General features: G+C 31.5%; 1 protein-coding gene across 1 annotated transcript in view; it reads left to right on the top strand.

Moving 5' to 3' along the window:
• LOC118734423 (putative uncharacterized protein DDB_G0281733) overlaps positions 1-7,081 on the top strand; it is a 16,032-nt gene extending 8,951 nt beyond the window's left edge. The window contains exon 6 of the mRNA XM_036464145.1: positions 7,077-7,081. Coding sequence (XP_036320038.1) covers positions 7,077-7,081 — 5 coding nt within the window. The remainder of the gene's footprint in view (positions 1-7,076) is intronic.
• Positions 7,082-19,354: the final 12,273 nt, after the last annotated feature.

Genomic DNA, 19,354 nt, shown 5'->3' on the forward strand with positions numbered 1-19,354 from the left:
GAGCCCAGCCCAGTCAAGGCCCTTTATGCTAGATTCCCAACAACGTTTAGGATTGTATAGGTATTGTTGTATTGTTTTTGTTTTTGTTTTTGCTTTTTGCTTTGGAAGTTAATTATTAGAGGCTACTAACCATGTCTTTATTTTTTTTAAATTCGTTTGAGTAAATGCTGCGTTGCGCGAATGAAACATAAAATAAATAACAGAATGTGTGGCATGTCTTTCTGTTTTTTAGTCAAAACAGCTGCCGACAAATGTACATACATACATATCTACATATTTACAGTAATGCATATGCTTTAAACAGCAAAAAGCAAATATTAGTTTCCTTTGACAAACAGAAGTTCCATTTCATAAAAAAAAAGAAACCCAAAAAAGATTAAAGCGGTATTATACATACATACTAGGGTGGTCCTTAAAATATCAGCACATCAATTTTTTAATGATTTTGATTTGAAATCTGAGAAATTTTACATATTTTTATTAATTAATTAGCTGCTTCAAGGTGGTAATTTTGTCGAATTTCTGCTATTTGAAAAAATTCAAATTTTCCAAACTCTGATAGCGACCCCAATTTTCATTTTTTTTTTTAATTTAGAAATTTTCAAAGATATTTTTACTTTGTACGTAGCGCCAAATAAAGGAATGTCCCATTATGTAGATATTTTAAGAACCATCCTAATACATGCGCTCATAAAAAGTATGTATTTAGTATGCTCAACTGGAAGCTGCTTATGCCTGGCTAGTATCTCGGTGAAAACTTTAACAAGTTAGCAAATCGTTACTTATGCATATTTTAACCTCAAAATATTAACTATTTATCAGCACCTCTAGACTCTGACTCAGAAACATATATGTAGACTTGAGTCAATTTTCATCACAAAGTCGCCTCGTCTACAAAATGCACTCAGACCTATAAACTTCTGGCTTAGGGAGTGTGGACTTTATCAATCGTGATGAACTACATATATTAGAGGAACCTTAGACCAAAACCTCTACTGGATCTCTACTAGTGAAGATCTGCGTGAACTGGCTTTTGCCGCCATGCAAATGAAGTGCACGAAAAAAAAAATGATTGCGCCTTCAATTCACAGGTTCTTATGGTATCCAGACTACAGACTAACTCAGAGTCCTTATAAGGCTACCATTCTTCGACAAGGTGGTTTTATCCTCTGAGTATAAAAAATTAAAGGTAATGTGGTAAAAAGCTCCCTCATATTTAACCGTTTATTGTGAAAGTGGCATAAGTACGGTGACCATCCGTCCTGTATTATCCGGGACAGTCCTCTTTTTGGACCAATTGTTCTGGAAATTTATTTATTTTATACGGGATGCCAAATGTTCTGTATTTCTTTTATTGTCCTATATTTGTCCCGTATTCGGTGTTTGTTATTTCGACGCCTTATTAAAATGGCATCGTAATTTTCTCCATAAACAGTTATTATTTTCTAATCGAATTGATGAACATATACAGTGACCAAAATAAAAATTAGGACTCTAAATTTTAATAAGGTTTGACTATTTTTTCGTCTTTTTATTAAATGTGTATTATTATTTTCTATGAAAGTAAAGCTCCTTTCCTAACAAAAACCAAATAACTCAAAATTTCCTACTTTGTAAAAAAGTATGAAAATTAATTCTGCAAAGTTTCAACAAAATTTCAAATTGTTTAATCAGAATCTTTACACGAAAATTTGGTTGAAATTTTCCGTTCATTAAAATTGATTATAGTAAAGTGAGAGGGCAACGTGTTACTCATTTGATTCCATATCAAAAAATTGTCGAGCATACTTACTTTGTATGAAAAAAATGCGTCAACAAAAAAAAATTGGCAAAAATTAACGGTAACTCCTAGCTACTTCAAACTTCTACTTTATTATACGAAAATTTTACGAATTTTTTGTAACAAATTTTGTGGGGTAATACATCTATGATCATTTAAGAAGGTTTTACGATCTGTTAGTCTTTGTGAAAAAAATTAGCAAAATTATTTTTGTCACCTTTCCAAAATAACCGAGTTAATGATAACACTAATTACAATAAAACGGTACCTATTCCTTAAACAAAAAATTCATTGAATCCTTGAGAGCTACTTAGATTGTGTTAGAAAGAAGTTTTTGATTAATCAACGCTATAACGAAGATGTTTATTTTGAGAATAATACGCTCTCTGGAAATAACATATTTTTTCAGGCAATCTAAAGGCAGTGAATAAATAATATCTGCAAATCAAAATAGAGATATATTTCAGATAATCAGTTTAGTATTTTGTCGGCCGTCGTAGCCGAGTAGTTAGAGGTGGGCACTACCACTTGGACACCCCGGTTTTATGAATGGCCTAAGAAATATAAAACAATTTCTCACCGAATAGCTCTGGCGCTTCAACAGGCAATAGCAAACCTTCGACTGCATTTCCGCGATGAAAAAGCTTCTTCTTAAAATCTATCTACCTATAAAACAGAGGTATTTCAAAAAAAAGCAGGAATTATGGCCCATCTTTTTGTTCGATCCGTTCAAAGTTATTTGATTTTATGTTTTTAGGCTAGTCTGATCTTTGAGTTTTGGTACTTTATTCCACTTTTTACTCGTAGTGTTTATTTTATCTGTTACAACATACATAAAAATCTATAACCGCAAATTTCTAGCATATAAATATATTTAACATATTACCTAAAAAACGTGTCTGCCCCCTTCAATAGCTGCTGAGTATTAATTTGCAAACAAGTTGTTGACTCAATATTTTAGTTTTTGTATTTGAAATTTGCTATTTTTTTACAATCATTTCGTTGTTCTTGGCTATTTGCAATAAACTCGAAAATTTATGTTTAAAAAAAAAATTTAATTTGCTGTAAATAAATATTTGCGGTAAATGTGGTGACTAAGTATATACATACATATGTAAATATATATACAAACATATGTACATAAATGATTATTTGTACATAGCCCATAGAAGTCACAGCTACAACCCAAATTAGGCAAATAAGCAAAGGAGCAGCAGCGTCATTTATGGCACGGGTGTAGTAGAAATGAGTGCAACTTTATGCGTTCAAAAGCGCATTAAAATATAAATATTCTTGCTTTTTGAAAGCGATAAGAGTTGACTGCGAACAACACTCCTAAGAGCGTTTTTTTTTTCTCAAATAAACAGAAATTGTAAAGCGTTAATTGAAATTAGTTTAACAGCAAAAAAACGTGGCAGGTAAAATTCCACGCCCGATTACGCAAAATATGGATTGGGTACAGTACGAGTAAGCCAAACTGCAAGCGCTCCACCCAGTGAACGATATGGAAGCGCTGAGGCGATGTATTCGCAAGTAAATATGTAGCAAATTTCCTAAAGATGTGCATGTGTAAGTATTTGTTGCTACACACATTTTTTGTGTGTGGGTGCTAATATTTGCAATTCGAGATATCGCCATTGTTTTTGAAAACATTCCTCACTAAATTGCAATTTTCGCGCCAATCGCTATTTTTTCGATAAATAGTTAATATATATGTAAATCAGAAATCCAATGTGTTATACATACATATTTTGGACTAATTTATTCCTGAATATAAATTTTCACCTGAAATCATTAGGGCGCGCCGGGAGGGGGTGGTTTCAAAATTTTGAAATTCGTTCAACAATTTGCAAGTTAAAATTTGCTGAAGCTTCTAAATGAAATGAAGAGCTTTTTTTTTGCTGTCTATTAAATAAAGCATTTAGAAAAATATGTCGGCGAAAAAAGGCAGTAAAACCATAAGAGAAATTTAAAACAGCTGCATAAATTGTTTGAAATGAATGTCAAATACATACATACATATGTAAACATTTTTATTACGTGCATTGTTTCGTTTATTTATTTAATTCAGAAGAAAACACTTGTTTAAATGCAAATGCATACACAAGTACGTACAGTACAGTACACCTTACCAGACAAGGAGTTCAACGCACACTCCCGAAAATAAAATATTTTTTTTTTGCTCTCGAAATTTTTTTTTTTGCCGAATCTTTTTTTTTTGGCATTTTTCGGTGGCAACTATGTATGTACATTCAGTAAAATTTTTTTTTAAATAATTCTACTGAAATAATCGAAATACTTCATTGGCAAAAGTTTAATGATTTTTGGCGAGCATTAATTTCCTGATATTAGAGTGGTATGTACGTTAAGATGTTAAGAACTGAGATTTGGTGGATAAGTACTATAACCGGATACTTGAGGTCAATGAACTATGGAACAAAAAAAAAAATTTGACCTCGAGACTTTCCGTTTATATTTAAATGCCAAAAATATGACGAAAATGTAAAAAGGCGATGCCTTCATTCGGCAAAAAAAAAATCGAGATTGCTTGCAAAAATTAAATATAAAGTATTTTCGGAAAAAATTATAAATTTTTTGCTAAGGAAGTGTTTCGATTATTCCAGTAGAACTATTTAACAAAAAAATTGTGTTTATTTATTTATTTGTTTAACACTAAACTTATAATTTAAAATTGCAAGCTAGTGAATAAAGAACGATAGCAACACAGACCTTACGATATTAAAAAAAATAAATAAATAAATAAAATAAAATAAAATAAAATAAAATAAAATAAAGTAAATTGCCTAATGTAGTCACTGAACAAATTTTAAAAGGCGACCCTGTTGAACTTTCTTTTTGCCTATAAAGTGACATTTTATACGAAGTTAGCATTTTAACTGCACATCTGATTGATTTAGAAAAATAAAATATTTATATCCACAAATGTACAAATTTTAATAAGCCTTCGACTTTCAAACTCCCTCGGCCTCAATCCACTCTGACAAGCTTTCACATGTACTATGTGTGAATAAGCGAGCAAACAAGTGTTCGGAGCGCTAAAAAGTTTGGCGCCAAATTACACAGTGCTACTACGAGTGCGTTCAAGCGCGTAGGAATAATCATTTATGCGTTGCATGTTTATAGTAACAATTAATAAATTTGTTCGCTTAGCCTCCGACTAGCGCGTTAAAATTGTTAAAATCGACTGCTATTTAAAGTGACGGTTCTTTTAAGGTAGATTATAACGTTAATGGTCGTTCAACTAACCCCCCTACTGTGAATTTTTATACGATAGACGATAAACGCTTGCAAGCGTATCGTATATACGAAAGCAGTTGTCGTATTATCGTTTTCATACGCCCGACAGGTGTATTGTTGCTAATGGATGTTGAATGGAAAAGCATCAACCTTTTCAAGAATTCCAAAGCGATAAATTCAATAATGTAGAGTCTCAAACAAGCATCAAGATGAAGAATGCAAAACTTTACGAAAAATGTTTGTTGTAAATGTAATTATTGAAGAAAACGAGCCTCAGCGAAAAAAAATTTCAAATATCCACGGTAAGTCCTAGGCACTTAAAACTTGCACTTCATTTTGTTGTAAAAATTTTGATATTTTTATGGCCATTTTTTGGAATTCGCTGAATTTTTGCGAAATTTGCACAAAGTTTGCTACATTGATTTATATGGTTTTTGTTATGGAATGAGCTATATTTTAAATAAAAATTAACCAAAAAGATTCATAATGAAAGATATTTCCAATATAGTGAAAAAAAAATTTAACAACGAATTTTTCTGTGAGTAACTGTATAAGAAAAAACAAAAGAATTAACTTTAAGCAGAGGGAATCCATATTTATGGGGGAAAAAGAAGTTTTTGGTGTATTTAATTTTAGCTTGTTTTTTGATCTCGAAAAAATCGGTTTTTCAACGAATTTGTTCAAAATTATTTTATGATTGTCACTTGCAAAGCGAATAAAACCGTCAAATAAAAATCCTATACTTAGAAATTTAAACCACATAATGGTGCATCTATTGTATAACGATCTTCACTGAAACATTCGAACAATTGCTGGAACGCCTATCGATTTCAAGTGAACCGAACTTTAAATGGTCAATCCAGTAGCATGGAGGATCTCATACCTTGAATTTATAGATTTATGTATAGAAGTACATAGTTCAGAAATTAAATTACAATATATATATATAAAAATGCATACATATGTACGTATATAGGTACATATTTCGCTATAGTGTATACTTGAACGGCTTCTAAAGAACTGAATGGGTTAAAAGGGCGACGTACAACTGACCACGTCAGATATTGCCGTGTATAAGTATGTCCCATAGAACTAATACTGTTTTTACTTGTCATTTACAATTTTTTAACGATATTTGTAGCTTGCTTATTAATTACACGTTGTCAGTCACACTTTTTTGCAAACTTAAATTTTAGATGTTTAACGAAAGTGGTTTTTGATTGGTGCACATTTAAGCATGCAATTTTCTCACACATATGCATGCATACATTTACAAAAAGTGATTCGCGTGTAGATTTTACAGCTCCATAAAAATGATGTATGATTAGTAGAAATACCTACAGCAAAAAATATGTTCTAACAAATACATAGAACCACAACATGTCAAATAAATTTAAAACAGATTCATTAAAATTATTTAAAATAAAAAGATTACGAGAGTAAAAATTTTATTAAAAAAAGAATCTAAATTGTGATTATAGTTTTGGAAAATTTGTGGGTGCTGGGTTAATATTAGGGTCTTTAGACTCGGTTTTCCCAAACCGGTTTCCACCGTTTTTTTGTTTTGGATTTTTAAAGGCGGTTTTTATATCGAATATCGAATAAATCGAATTTTTTTATCGAAGAAACCGTTGTTTTTTTTCATTTCATACAAATCTGGACATTAATACAAAGCAGCATCCTTTTCTATTTCTGAGCCGTTGTAGCCCATTAAATTCTAGTATAAAAAATGCAAGTTCAGAGTTAGTCAAAAAACGCATTGATTTTTGAGAATTTTTTACATTTTTTTCCATATGAAGTATTTTCGAAAATTTTTCTTTTGTATGGAAGAGACTGCGGGAAAAAAAATTGCCGAAAAACAACGGTAATTCGTAGCTACTTAGAACTTGTACTTTATTACAATAAAATTTAGTGGGCTAGAAATCTGCGTACTCAAAAAAATTCTAAAAAAATCTGATAAAAAAGTTGAAAATTTGCAGAATTTTCGGGAGTTTTGCACAAAGTTTGGAAACTATATTTTTATGTTTTTTTATTGCAGAATGAACCATGTTTCTATAAAAAAAATTAGATGAAAAATATTACAATAAAACCTGTTGCATATATTGTAAAAAAGCAGCTGTGCCAATATTTTTTGCCGCCAGTGTATGTATTTAAAGCAATAATATATGAAAACATTTTCTGCAAACTTCTAAATACTTTTGTGAAATGCAAAATTTGTAACAACACAAACTATTTATGACCACTCCTTGCTCCATCAAATTCATAATGTAGCGCACAAACAAACGTCTCGGAAGTAAAATCTTTATACGATTTAATTGTGCATTTTCCACAGCACTTCATTTGCCACAGACAGACATACGATAGGCACCTTTAACCAATTTTCGGCTACGAAAAATATTTATGTATGTAGGTAGTCGTCGCCCATATTGACCATTGTGCCGCATTGTATTTGTAGTTAATTATAATTGCCTATGGGTTTAGGCATGCAAATTCTTCAATAGATTTGCTAGTTCCAGCATTGATAAGATTATCAGCACAAGCAATCAACAATCGCAAAGACACCAAAGAAGCAGAACGGCTGTTAGTTGGTCAGAGAAGAAGTATAAATGTTGCGAGTAAAAATTATGGAAAATGATGCAAGCATTGCCGCCCATGACACTAGTGGGTGTGTTAGTGACACTTGCTGGATGAAAGGTGCAGCGAGACGGCAAAAACAAAAAAAAAAACAAAAATCGTTATAAAAATTAAGTCGGCATTTATAAAGGATGTAAGCGCTTTAGATAAACAAAAAAGGAACAGTCCAGCGCCTTCGTCATGGTCTGCAGGCTGTATCGGAGATACAGCCGCTATATTTAAACGTAGAATACGTGGTATGGTTAAGAGCATATCCAAGTCAAAAACGAAATCACACACTAAGAAAAAAAAATATCGATAACAAAATCGATAGCAAAATCAATAGCAACATCGATAACAAATCGATAACAAAATCGATATAAATATCGATAACAATATCGGTAGCAAAATCGATAAAAATATCGATAATAAAACCGGTAACAAAAGCGATAACAATATCGATAGCAAAATCGATAAAAATATCGATAATAAAACCGATAACAATATCGATGACAAAATCGATATAAATATCGACAACAAAATCGATAAAATTATCGATAACAAAATCGATAGCAAGATCGGTAATAATATCGAAAGCAAAATCGATAAAAATATCGATAACAAAATCAATAAAAAATCGATCAAAAAATTGATAGCAAAATCGATAACCAGACGGAAAAAAAAATTTAAAATCGATTTTTTTAAAATCGATAAAAAAATCGAGAATATCGATAACAAAATCAGTAACAATATCGATAAAAATTTCGATAACAAAATTGATAAAAATATCGATAACAAAACCGATAAAACTATCGGTGACAAAATCGATAAAAAAAATCGACAACTAAACCTAAAAAAATATCGATAACAAAATCGATATAAAATATCGATAAACCAATCGATAAAAATATCAATAAAAAAATCTATGACAAAAATCGATAACAAAACCGATAACAAAACCGATAACAAAACCGATAATAAAATCGATAAAAATATCGATATCAAAAGCGATAATAATATCGATAAAAATATCGATAACAAACCCCATAAAAATATCGATAACAAAAGCGATAACAATATCAATAGAAAAATCGATAAAAATATTGGTAACAAAACCAATAAAAATATCGATAAAAATATCGACAACATAATCGATAAAAATATCGGTAACAAAGTCGATTATAATATCGATAGCAAAAAACGATAAAAATATCGATAACAAAACCGATAAAAATATCGATATCAAAATCGATAAAAATATCGATAACAAAATCGATAAATAATCTATAATAAAATCGATAACAAAATCGATTAAAGTGTCGATAACAAAATCGATAAAAATATCGATCATTATATCGATAAGTTCCGAAAATATCGATAGAAAAATAAATAACAAAATCGATCATTATATCGATAAGTTCCGAAAGTATCGATAACAAAATCGATAAAAATATCGATAACAAAACCGATGACAAAATCGATTAAAATGTCGATAACAAAATCGATTAAAATATCGATCATTATATCGATAAGTGAAAATATCGATAGCAAAATAAATAACAAAATCGATCATTATATCGATAAGTTCTGAAAATATCGATAACAAAATCTATAAAAATATCGATAACAAAATCGTTAGCAAAATCGATAACAAAATCGATAAAAATATCGATAACAAAACCAATATAAATATCGATAACAAAATCGATAAAAATATCGATAACAAAATCGATAATAAAATCGATAACAAAATCGAACGCATACATACTTTTTGTCTCCTTCCCACACTTCCAACATATGCACGTGTTTGCAAAATGATGACGAGGTGATTTTGTATGGAAAATCATTTATGCCCATATATTTGAATAAAATAAACATATATAGAAGATATCAACCAATACTTCCCATATACCAAACGAAAGGAAAACTCTTGAATTTTTGGTTAAATAAAACAAAAACAAAATCATTCGAGCGGTTTTCGAGCATTTTGGTAATGAAAAAAATTTGCAAATTTTTTCAAAAAATTTTTGCCTTAAAATGCTCAATATTTGTTAAATTTATATAAAATTTGTACCCGATAATATTTCTACTGCTCCAAAGAACCTATATCCCGAAAATGAAAGTTATATATGCCAACAATAAGTTGCTAGAGCACTTTAAAGGCTCAAAATTGACCCCAAAATAAGGCAATGTTTACCGTTGTTTTTACGACAGAAACCGAATTGGTTATTTACAAAAATGAATCTGTTGACAGGTTTGGAATTTTATCTTTGAAACGCCACACTTTTCTTTGAAATCGCTTTATTAGTTCTCGTGTAATAAGCGTTTTTGTGAAGCTCTAAAAATTACAACTACAACATTTGAACATAGCCCCCATACCTTAAGGTAAGACGTATTCTACGTCAAAAAAAAAAATAATGCAAATATCAGATAAGCTTGGCGATAATCGAAGGCAGAAAGTGGCAGCAAACAAATAGAAATAAAATTATGCGCGATTATGAATACATACTAAAGAGACATGCTTTGGCAGAACGCTCAGCAAACAACGAAGGGCAATGAAGAAGCTATGTGGATTTCCATATACTTTATATATAGTACTTATGAATTTATAACTATACATACATCACCGGATATGAGATTAGATTTGCGGGAGAAGCCATTGGTTCTTCTTCATATTATATGGCTCTGTAACCAATCGCTTGTGAGTTTGGACCGAGACCAAGCATTCGCTTTTCAGTTTGAGCTTAAAAAGATCGAAAAACGGCCGGAAAAAAAATTAAAAAAAAAATACGACCAGAATACATCTAATGCTGTGATCAAAAATTGAAATATTAATCGGCCGTACAAGTCCTCCAAAGCAACAACAAAATGTCCAATTAAAGTAGTTTGCAGACGTATCCCCTTGAAGAAAATGCTGAAACGCAAGTAATTCCTCCATAAAATTAAACTGTGAGGATATGGAGCAAAATCGCTAAAATAGAGTTCTTTCCATGAGTTAGAAAAACCCTACGTGTGTCAAGTTAGCACTACACTTTTCGAATTTGGAAAAGTTAACTACGGCATTAATTGTGGTGTTTTTGTTGTAAATTTGTTGTGGAAAGAAAAAATTTGTAGCTCTCGTTTTTTAAGAAAAAATGGCACGTAGTGCTAACTTGACACCATACACCTAGTCGATAGAATGGAGATATTGAAAATGTTATAACGGCATTAATTGTAGCTTTTAACTTTAAAATTTGTTGTGGGAAGAAAAAATTTGAAGCTCTCGTTTTTTAAGAAAAAATGGTATGTAGTGCTAACTTGACACCATACACCTAGTCGATAGAATTGAGATATCCAATATGTTACTATGCCATTAATTGTAGCTTTTAACTTTAAAATTTGTTGTGAAAAGAAAAAATTTGTGGTTTCGTTTTTCTGGAAAAAATTGAGTTGACCCTTTTTCGAACAAAATTTAGTTTGTAGTGCTAACTTGACACCATGCCCCATTGACGACAGAATTGACACATGACAACATGGTGTGATAGCTATTGACATTGCCGTTGAAAGCATTGCTTGGGTATTGAGCTAGAACTGGTACTGTCGGCAAAAGGTCTAGTTCTAGGCTAGTCAGATTTGATTTTCTGCAGGGTATGTTTGAACACTCCCTGATGAAAATCTGACTAGCTCAGAACTAGCGTAGAACTAGACCCTTAGCCGACATTACTAGTTCTAGCTCAATAACCAAGCAATGCTTTCAACTGTCCAGTTTTACACGGCGATGTCATTGGCGGTGGCAGTTGTCGCCCAGTGCATTACTTTGCAACCAGTTTTTAACCGGTCCCGTTTTGGACAGTTTTTCTTTTATAAGAAAACGTATTTGAGATTCGATTTTTGGATATTTTTTTTCGATTTTTCTTTTCTTGTACAGATTCCATTTTTGTTACATATTTTATTCAAAAAAAAAATATTGTAAGCTGCATGCAATAATTTGAATTCATTAAATTTGAAAACTCACAACTGCCTCCACCGCGATGTGAACTCGCAACTAACGATAGTTGAGTCGGAGGTCTTCTCGCTGAGCTACTTTCGTATTGTACGAGTAGTGAGCATTTGCACATTTACACCGCAAGTTTCAACTGTCCCGCTCTGCATTCCTTTTGAACTAGTTCAGAGATAGATCTGAGATATTTAGTTCGGAACTAGCGCTTTGCCAGACTGTCTCTATATTTTACTGCAGGGCTCTTATGCATTCATAAGGTATTGGCTTTCGATGCTTTCTCCTGGTACGAAAAAACGCATGCTTGTTTCGTTGGTGCGTGGTAAACATTGATCCCTTATGGATTGACAGGCAGCTAAAATTTAAAAGATTGCATCTTTTTCCTAAATTTATTATAATCAGTAATTAAAAATGTTTGTAAACCATCCAACGTGTGTCAAGTAATTGTTTTGTGCATTTGGACGATCAATAGCTATCACACCATGTTGTCATGTGTCAATTCTGTCGACAATGGTGCATGGTGTCAAGTTAGCACTACATACTGAATTTTGTTCGATAAAGGGTCAACTCAATTTTTTCCAGAAAAACGAAAGCTACAAATTTTTTCTTTTCACAACAAATTTTAAAGTTAAAAGCTACAATTAATGGCATAGTAACATATTGGATATCTCAATTCTATCGACTAGGTGTATGGTGTCAAGTTAGCACTACATACCATTTTTTCCAGAAAAACAAAAGCTAAAAATTTTTTCTTTCCACAACAAATTTTAAAGTTAAAAGCTACAATTAATGCCGTTATAACATTTTCAATATCTCAATTCTATCGACTAGGTGTATGATGTCAAGTTAGCACTACATACCATTTTTTCTTAAAAAACGAAAGCTAGAAATTTTTTCTTTCCACAACAAATTTACAACAAAAACACTACAATTAATGCCGTAGTTAACTTTTCCAAATTCGAAAAGTGTAGTGCTAACTTGACACACGTAAAAACTCTTGCTCACCCTTCTTTTTAAAAAGGCGGTGATTCTTGCAAATCGATTTTTGCACTCTTTAGGACTACATAACCTCAAAATATTCAAAAAGAGCTGGCGTCAACTTTTGAAGCATTCAAAGCCTGTAGTTTGAGAGAATCTCAATCCGATGTTACAGTAATGGTATGTATGTACAACTAGGGCCAATTTCGATTTTGAAAATGTGTTAAAATAGATTACACTTCGTCTTTAATTATAGACTCTTTGTTATTTAATTTAATTTAAAATCGCACATAATTTCTTATCAAATTGTATGAAACGAATGAATAGTGTTGCTTTCAAAAAAAAAACTTTAAACTAAGCAATATTGTCTTCTATAAAAACTAGCTGTCATAAATGATTAAAATTTATCAATTTAGTAGTGAATTCTTTACCCATCGTAAAATTATCAGCGTCGAGGTATTTCGAAGGTAAACACTTGCAATTTTCAACAGAAATTTGATAAGCATATACCACGCGTAGTAGGCAATGCTTGAAAAATTAGTGTACAAAGTAAAGAAAAAAATCGCAGGAAATGTAATCAAACTTAATTTGAAGAAGTTCTCACGCGCACCTGACCTGAGCTGATTAGAACGCGAAGGGAACACACTTACTTGAATACATGCGCATGTATCTATGTATATATGTACATACATATATCGCACACACCGTCTTCAAAAGAGTCACAACTCAAAATAACACATTCGTTAGAAAATGCGAAAAACTATTTCTTTGCACATGGTAATCATATGGACAAGGGCGACTTTACCTTAGGTGTTTTTTTTTAACAAATTATAACAAAAATTTGCTCCAGCTTTTGCTGAAAGGCAAATAAAAGCTCTGCGGGCATTTTTGGCGCACAATCTCAAAAATGCACAATTTTGAGTTGTGACTCTTTTGAAGACGGTGTGCGATATAACCCTAATGCCTACAGCAATATAAAGTAGCTCAATAGTTTACTAAAAATGTTTATTTGCTGCGAGAAAAATTTCCCCTGAAGTGGTGTAAAAAATTATTATGTAGTTCTATGTTATTTGACGTTACACACCCCACCGCGTACTTGCATTAGTATGGGTGACCTGTGTGCATGAATCAGTCAAAATGTTATCTTCAAAATGGCCGACTGAGAGGGGCGATTCAAAGCCGCAATCACTTGACTCACTAGGTAAAAAAAAACAACAACAACATCCGCCATAATTCATAGCGCAGCCGAGCGGCCTATGAGTAAATATTTAATTAAGAAAAATGTGGTGCTGCATACCTGGAAATAATCGAAAAACATGGCAAACGCTATGTTGTGCCTATATCATCATCATTTAAACACACTTTCAAAAATGTATGCATGCATATAAAAAAAAAAAAAAAAACACAACATCAAAACCACGTAAATTTCTACATAAGTACATACGTACGTATGTATGTATATGTTTGCACAAGTACGAGCATGTTCGAGTGCGCCATTTTGACAAAAATAACCAATGAGTAAAAATATAATTTATCTTATCGCAAAAGCAACAGTCAACGATATCTTATCTATCTATGTATGTAGCCGTTCCGAAAAAAATTAGGGTGATAAAGAAAAAAGTTAATGACAAATACCATATATATCGCATATACTTGTATAATGTCTGTATGCCATGAACTCTACTGTACCAATATACTAAATTTGTTGGTTGTGATGGCTTTGAGGGGCTAAAAAGTGCTGTAATTTTGAAGCGAAGAGGTTGAGTGCTCGCGTGAATAAATGATGGTGAAATCTATGTCTTCGAGAAAATTTATTTCAAAAGTACTTACATAAATGGCATGTGCCTCAGAAGCACTTAAACAGGTTCATGCTGTAAATTAAAAAAACATCCGACGTACTGGTAAATAACTAAATCTAAAGCAATTGAATTATTAAATATTAAACAACCTATGTTTTAATTTCATCCTAAATTCGCAAAGTTTAGCTGCCAGCATTACTAGAATACCACAATCCATTAAAATACACACAGCTTCACTTGAGTAGACACATTTTTTTCTTCAAGAAAAAAGCTTATAACTGGACTTGTAGACAGCGGATCACTTCTGAAAAAAAACTATTAAAAAAAACCTTGTTGTACGGTTGGTTTTTTATGCGTCTTTTTGATGCCTTGACAACTTGATGAACAAATATTATATCAGAGCTAGATGCACTACGGTTTCGTTTTAACAATAAAAATAAAGAAAACAGTGAAAAATAAATCAGGGCTGCAAACCGGTTTTGAACCGAACCGGTTTTTTAAACGAACCATCGCTTTTTTCGAGCTTCGAACCGAACCATGAACCGAACTATTTTTATTTCAAAATGCCAAAACCGAACCGAAAACCACACCAAAAAATGATTCGCAAGTTTGGTAATACACAACTATGTCTAAAAATGCAACACTATGGTAAAACTGCAAACATCTTTGAGTTTAATGGCATCTCTGTGAGTTATAATTGCGACCATATAAAAAATGTTTTTATATGGAAGAAAATGCATATCACCGCCAGGAAAAAAAAACAAAAATCGGTGCGAATTTTAAGATATGTACATAATTCAAAATTGCACTTATCATATTACATTAAAGTTAAATGAGCTATAAAACTGCATACTCCAATTATTTAGTTCTGATTGAAAAGTTTGAAACAATGAAATTTTGTTGAAATTTGTAGATTTTTTCCAATTTTCGTACAAAAAAAAACAAAAATGAACATTATTAATAATTAGGGTTTCAACATTAAGCCAAGATTTCGAGCGTCAATTCAAAATTCTGAGTGTGTTGTTTTTGTCTACTCAACTAGACTCGCGATTTGTCCAAACCTTTAATGAGTTTATTAAAAATTTTCTAATTTTGCCTTGATCACGTTTATTTGAAATATTTTTTGTTGAGGGTATTTAAACATTTTCGCATTTTTTCATACAAAAATTTTGTCGAAGGTACAAGAAAAAATTGCCAAAATCACCTTAAAACATTAAATTTTTTTTTTTTAAGTTCTTATTAAAAAGTTTACAACTTAAATGAAACCTTGATAATTTTGCACAAAGTTTTAAACTTGATTTATTCGGTTTCTGTTAGATGATGAACCGCGTTCGTTCTGAAAACGCATCCGTGAAGTGAAAAATCAAGATAAAAACCAAAAAAAAAATATTTAATTCGCGTGTTGCCTGCAGAGGAATTCGAACCGACCCTCTCAGGATAACAACAAATTGTGGCAAGCATCTTTGCGCACTCAGCTACAGCCAGACATATGAATGTGCCTTCAAATGTTGAACTTCCATCAACACCACAGGACGCAATTACACTTGTACATATGTATACATGTACATGCATGTACACTTCTGTACATATGTATACATACTCTGATGTGAACAGTCAAATACGTGCGTAATCAATTTTTGTATGAAAATATTACTTTTAAATACGAACATTTTTAAACGATATTCAAGTGTAAAGTATTCATTTTTACTATGCATTATTTCCCTCAGTGTAGTGTCTCCGCGGTGGTCCCATACTAATTGGGTTTAGTTCCGATCATTGCATCATGAAGATATTAATTCTAAATAATTTTTCTACCCGCTTTACAGTTTTCACAGAATTAAGCAAAAACTATGTAATTAATTTTTTTTAACCGTGGTATTGTCTTCGCTGGAATGACCCACGTATAATAAGTGTCAAAATGATGAAAATTTTATAAAAAAAATTACAGCTTTTCGACATCTGTCGCATATCCCAGACTTTTCATGAATGTCCCAGCAAAAAAAGGCGGGTTTTCGATGCCTACTCGCAAAGATATAAATAAGCAAACTATCAAAGTAGTGCGAGGTGTGTGTATGTAAATTTTATTGAGAATATAGCATTTTTACAAGTCACGTTTTTTTTTTTTTTTTCAAAACAGAACCGAAAAAATATGTTACTAGTTAGTCAAAGTAGCATAGTTCGGGGAGATAAAGCGAGACATCTACAGATCTACATATATTTTTATTAACACTATTAACAACTGTCTACTAAAGAAAATAGCAAATATTAAAAATATTTATCAAAAGCATTTGCAGATAAAGAGCTCATTAGCGATAAGTGGTGAAAAGATAATAATTTATTTTTGTTTTATATGTAATACATACATACATACATATGTATACATGGACGTATGTATAAATTCAGTGAAAGCAGTCAGCTTTATTAGAATATTAACGCTGATTCAACAAATGCACTCTCGACGCGGATTTTTAGTATACACACATACATACATACATAGATTCAAGCGCGATCCCTAACGCTCGTCAAAAAGAAAACGCATTCACTTGGAGACAAGCCAGGCAGGTTCAACTAGCAATTTTCTATTATAAAGGCGTAAAGGTAGTTATGTATATACATATGTACATACATATGTGGGTAGATAGGCATATTCTTATTAGCATACCTTTTTACAATTAAATTAAATAAATCAATTACACAAATGATTTGTTTCAATGGAATAGGAAAAAAAGCCCGTTTCTTTTTGTTAAACCCATAATAAATATGTATACATATTTCTTGCTAATAAATATTATATACTAGAAATTCCCAAATGTGTGCATGTGTGAGTGAGTACATCGCCCATTTTGTGAGCCATCATTTCAGAAATTTTTCGTGCCGAATGGCCCATTGCGATTGGTGCTTTACCCCACCCACTTGGAAGGTTGTTTGCTGCATTTTTTTTTTTTATCTACCATTTTTTGCAAAATCTCTTATTTACATACTATACATACATAGGTATGTACATTTGTATGCATGTAAATATGTTTAGCTAACATTTGTAATTAGGCGTAAAGCATGCAAGTCAGCACAATTTATACACCTGTTCAGCTGTCATTTACATAATTACAAAACGTAAGTAAACCAAAATGTTAAGTTAAGGCCAGTATGCAGCTCTCAAGCAAAGCCAAAAACTCCATATAAAATGACGCACAAGAAAGAAATGTAAAATTTTCTTGAGGCACTACGCAGTTCTTAAGAAATTCGCTACGCTATCTACTACGGTTTTCTAAAGTTTTTTTTTTTTGTGAAAAAAGAGCACAAGGCAACCCATGCTTGCAGCAGAAATATATGTATGTATGCCCGTGCCATTATTGCTTGAGGAAAGAGTGAGGCAACACAGGCTGGGTGAAGTATCAAATGCCGAAATTCCTTGGACACACAAACACGAAATAATGGCAATTTTTTCTTGACCGTTTTCTTGAGAGCTGCATACTGACCTTAAGCAACTTGCGGCCGCATAAATGTTTAGTTGCTAACTTAGGAAATCCACTGAATTGCAGCTAGAAAATTATTTTTTTTTATTATTATGTATGTTAGCTGAACAATTAAACAAATTGTAGTTTTTAACATTTCTAGCATTCAAATAAATACTACAGATGTATGGATAATTGGTTAAGGTGTTTGTAAAAATATATACATATTTATTTAAAATTATTTCCAGTTGTGTATTTATTTAATTAGATTTACTTTATAAGATGAAAGCGTTAATCGGAAACAAGTTTGATTAGTTGCGGCTCGGCGATGCTCGAAAGAGGCTAGGTGAGCTTGCAAATTTTAAATTATGGTAAATATATGCAGCGACAAATGAGCATGTGTGAGTAATTTGGCGAAGAAAATGATTGATAGAAAAAAAAAAACGTTTATACATATGATGAAAAAATATCTCATGAAAAAATATGTCACAACAAAACCAAAATTATGTAATAAAATAAAACCTATGCTATATTCATACGCTCAAAATACATGGCCTGAATATGTTTCCCTCCAAACATGATTACAAGTGCAAGCGGCCGTAAAATAGCGCTCATTTTTTTTTTTTGTTTTTTTTTATCTTTTTTGTTGAAGAGACGAATATGCAGTTTTGTAGCCAACGCATGAACAAAATCTATTTTTATATGGAAGAAAATGCGCACTGTCCTAGACAAAAAAAGATTCTCAAAAATCAACGTTAATTTTTATATAATTGAAACTTTCACTAAAATTTAATGGGCTACAAAACTGCATACCTAAAATTTTTCTAAGAAATGGAAATTAAAAGTTGAACGTTTTGATGACAATTTATGGGTATTTCTTGAATTTTCCCGAGTTCTATGTAAAATTTAAAAAAAGTATTCTGCTGTTTTTTGCTGTTGAACTAACTATATTTTTATAAAAAAAAAATAAGAAAAATTTTGAGTAGTTTTATTTTTGATCGACAAGGATTTCTTAATTTTAAGAGCAAAAATTGTCCAACTCTAAACACTTACAACAAAGCCGAACGGGAGGATAAAATAAACTGTAAAATAGTAAATTTTCTCAATAATCAATTTTTTCGACAGGAAACGTGGTTTTATTGTGTTAATTTGCAAAATATATGATTTGTGAAAAATAATTATTAGCGAAAAATTTAAAAAGCGGCGATTTTTGTGAAGGTATTTTAGTACATCTAAAGTTTCTAAGGCGTTGTTTATTTATACTTGAGAATTGTCCAAATCGGTAAATCCTAAATAGCGGTTTCTGGTGATGTGATAAAAAGAAAACCTGGCAGCACTCCGCACGGCTACAGAAATCTCTCAAAATATGTTCGAAAAATAACTTGATATGGAAGGAATTGCTTTACACTGTCAAGGAAAAAAATTACCACAACTCAACGCAATTTTTAGCAACTTTAATATTGCACTTTATTATACTAAAATTAAATTTTATTTTGTA

The sequence above is a fragment of the Rhagoletis pomonella genome, unplaced genomic scaffold (assembly GCF_013731165.1).
Source record: "Rhagoletis pomonella isolate Grant_MI unplaced genomic scaffold, Rhpom_1.0 Rhpom_scaffold_00002, whole genome shotgun sequence".
In the NCBI taxonomy this organism is placed as follows: domain Eukaryota; kingdom Metazoa; phylum Arthropoda; class Insecta; order Diptera; family Tephritidae; genus Rhagoletis; species Rhagoletis pomonella.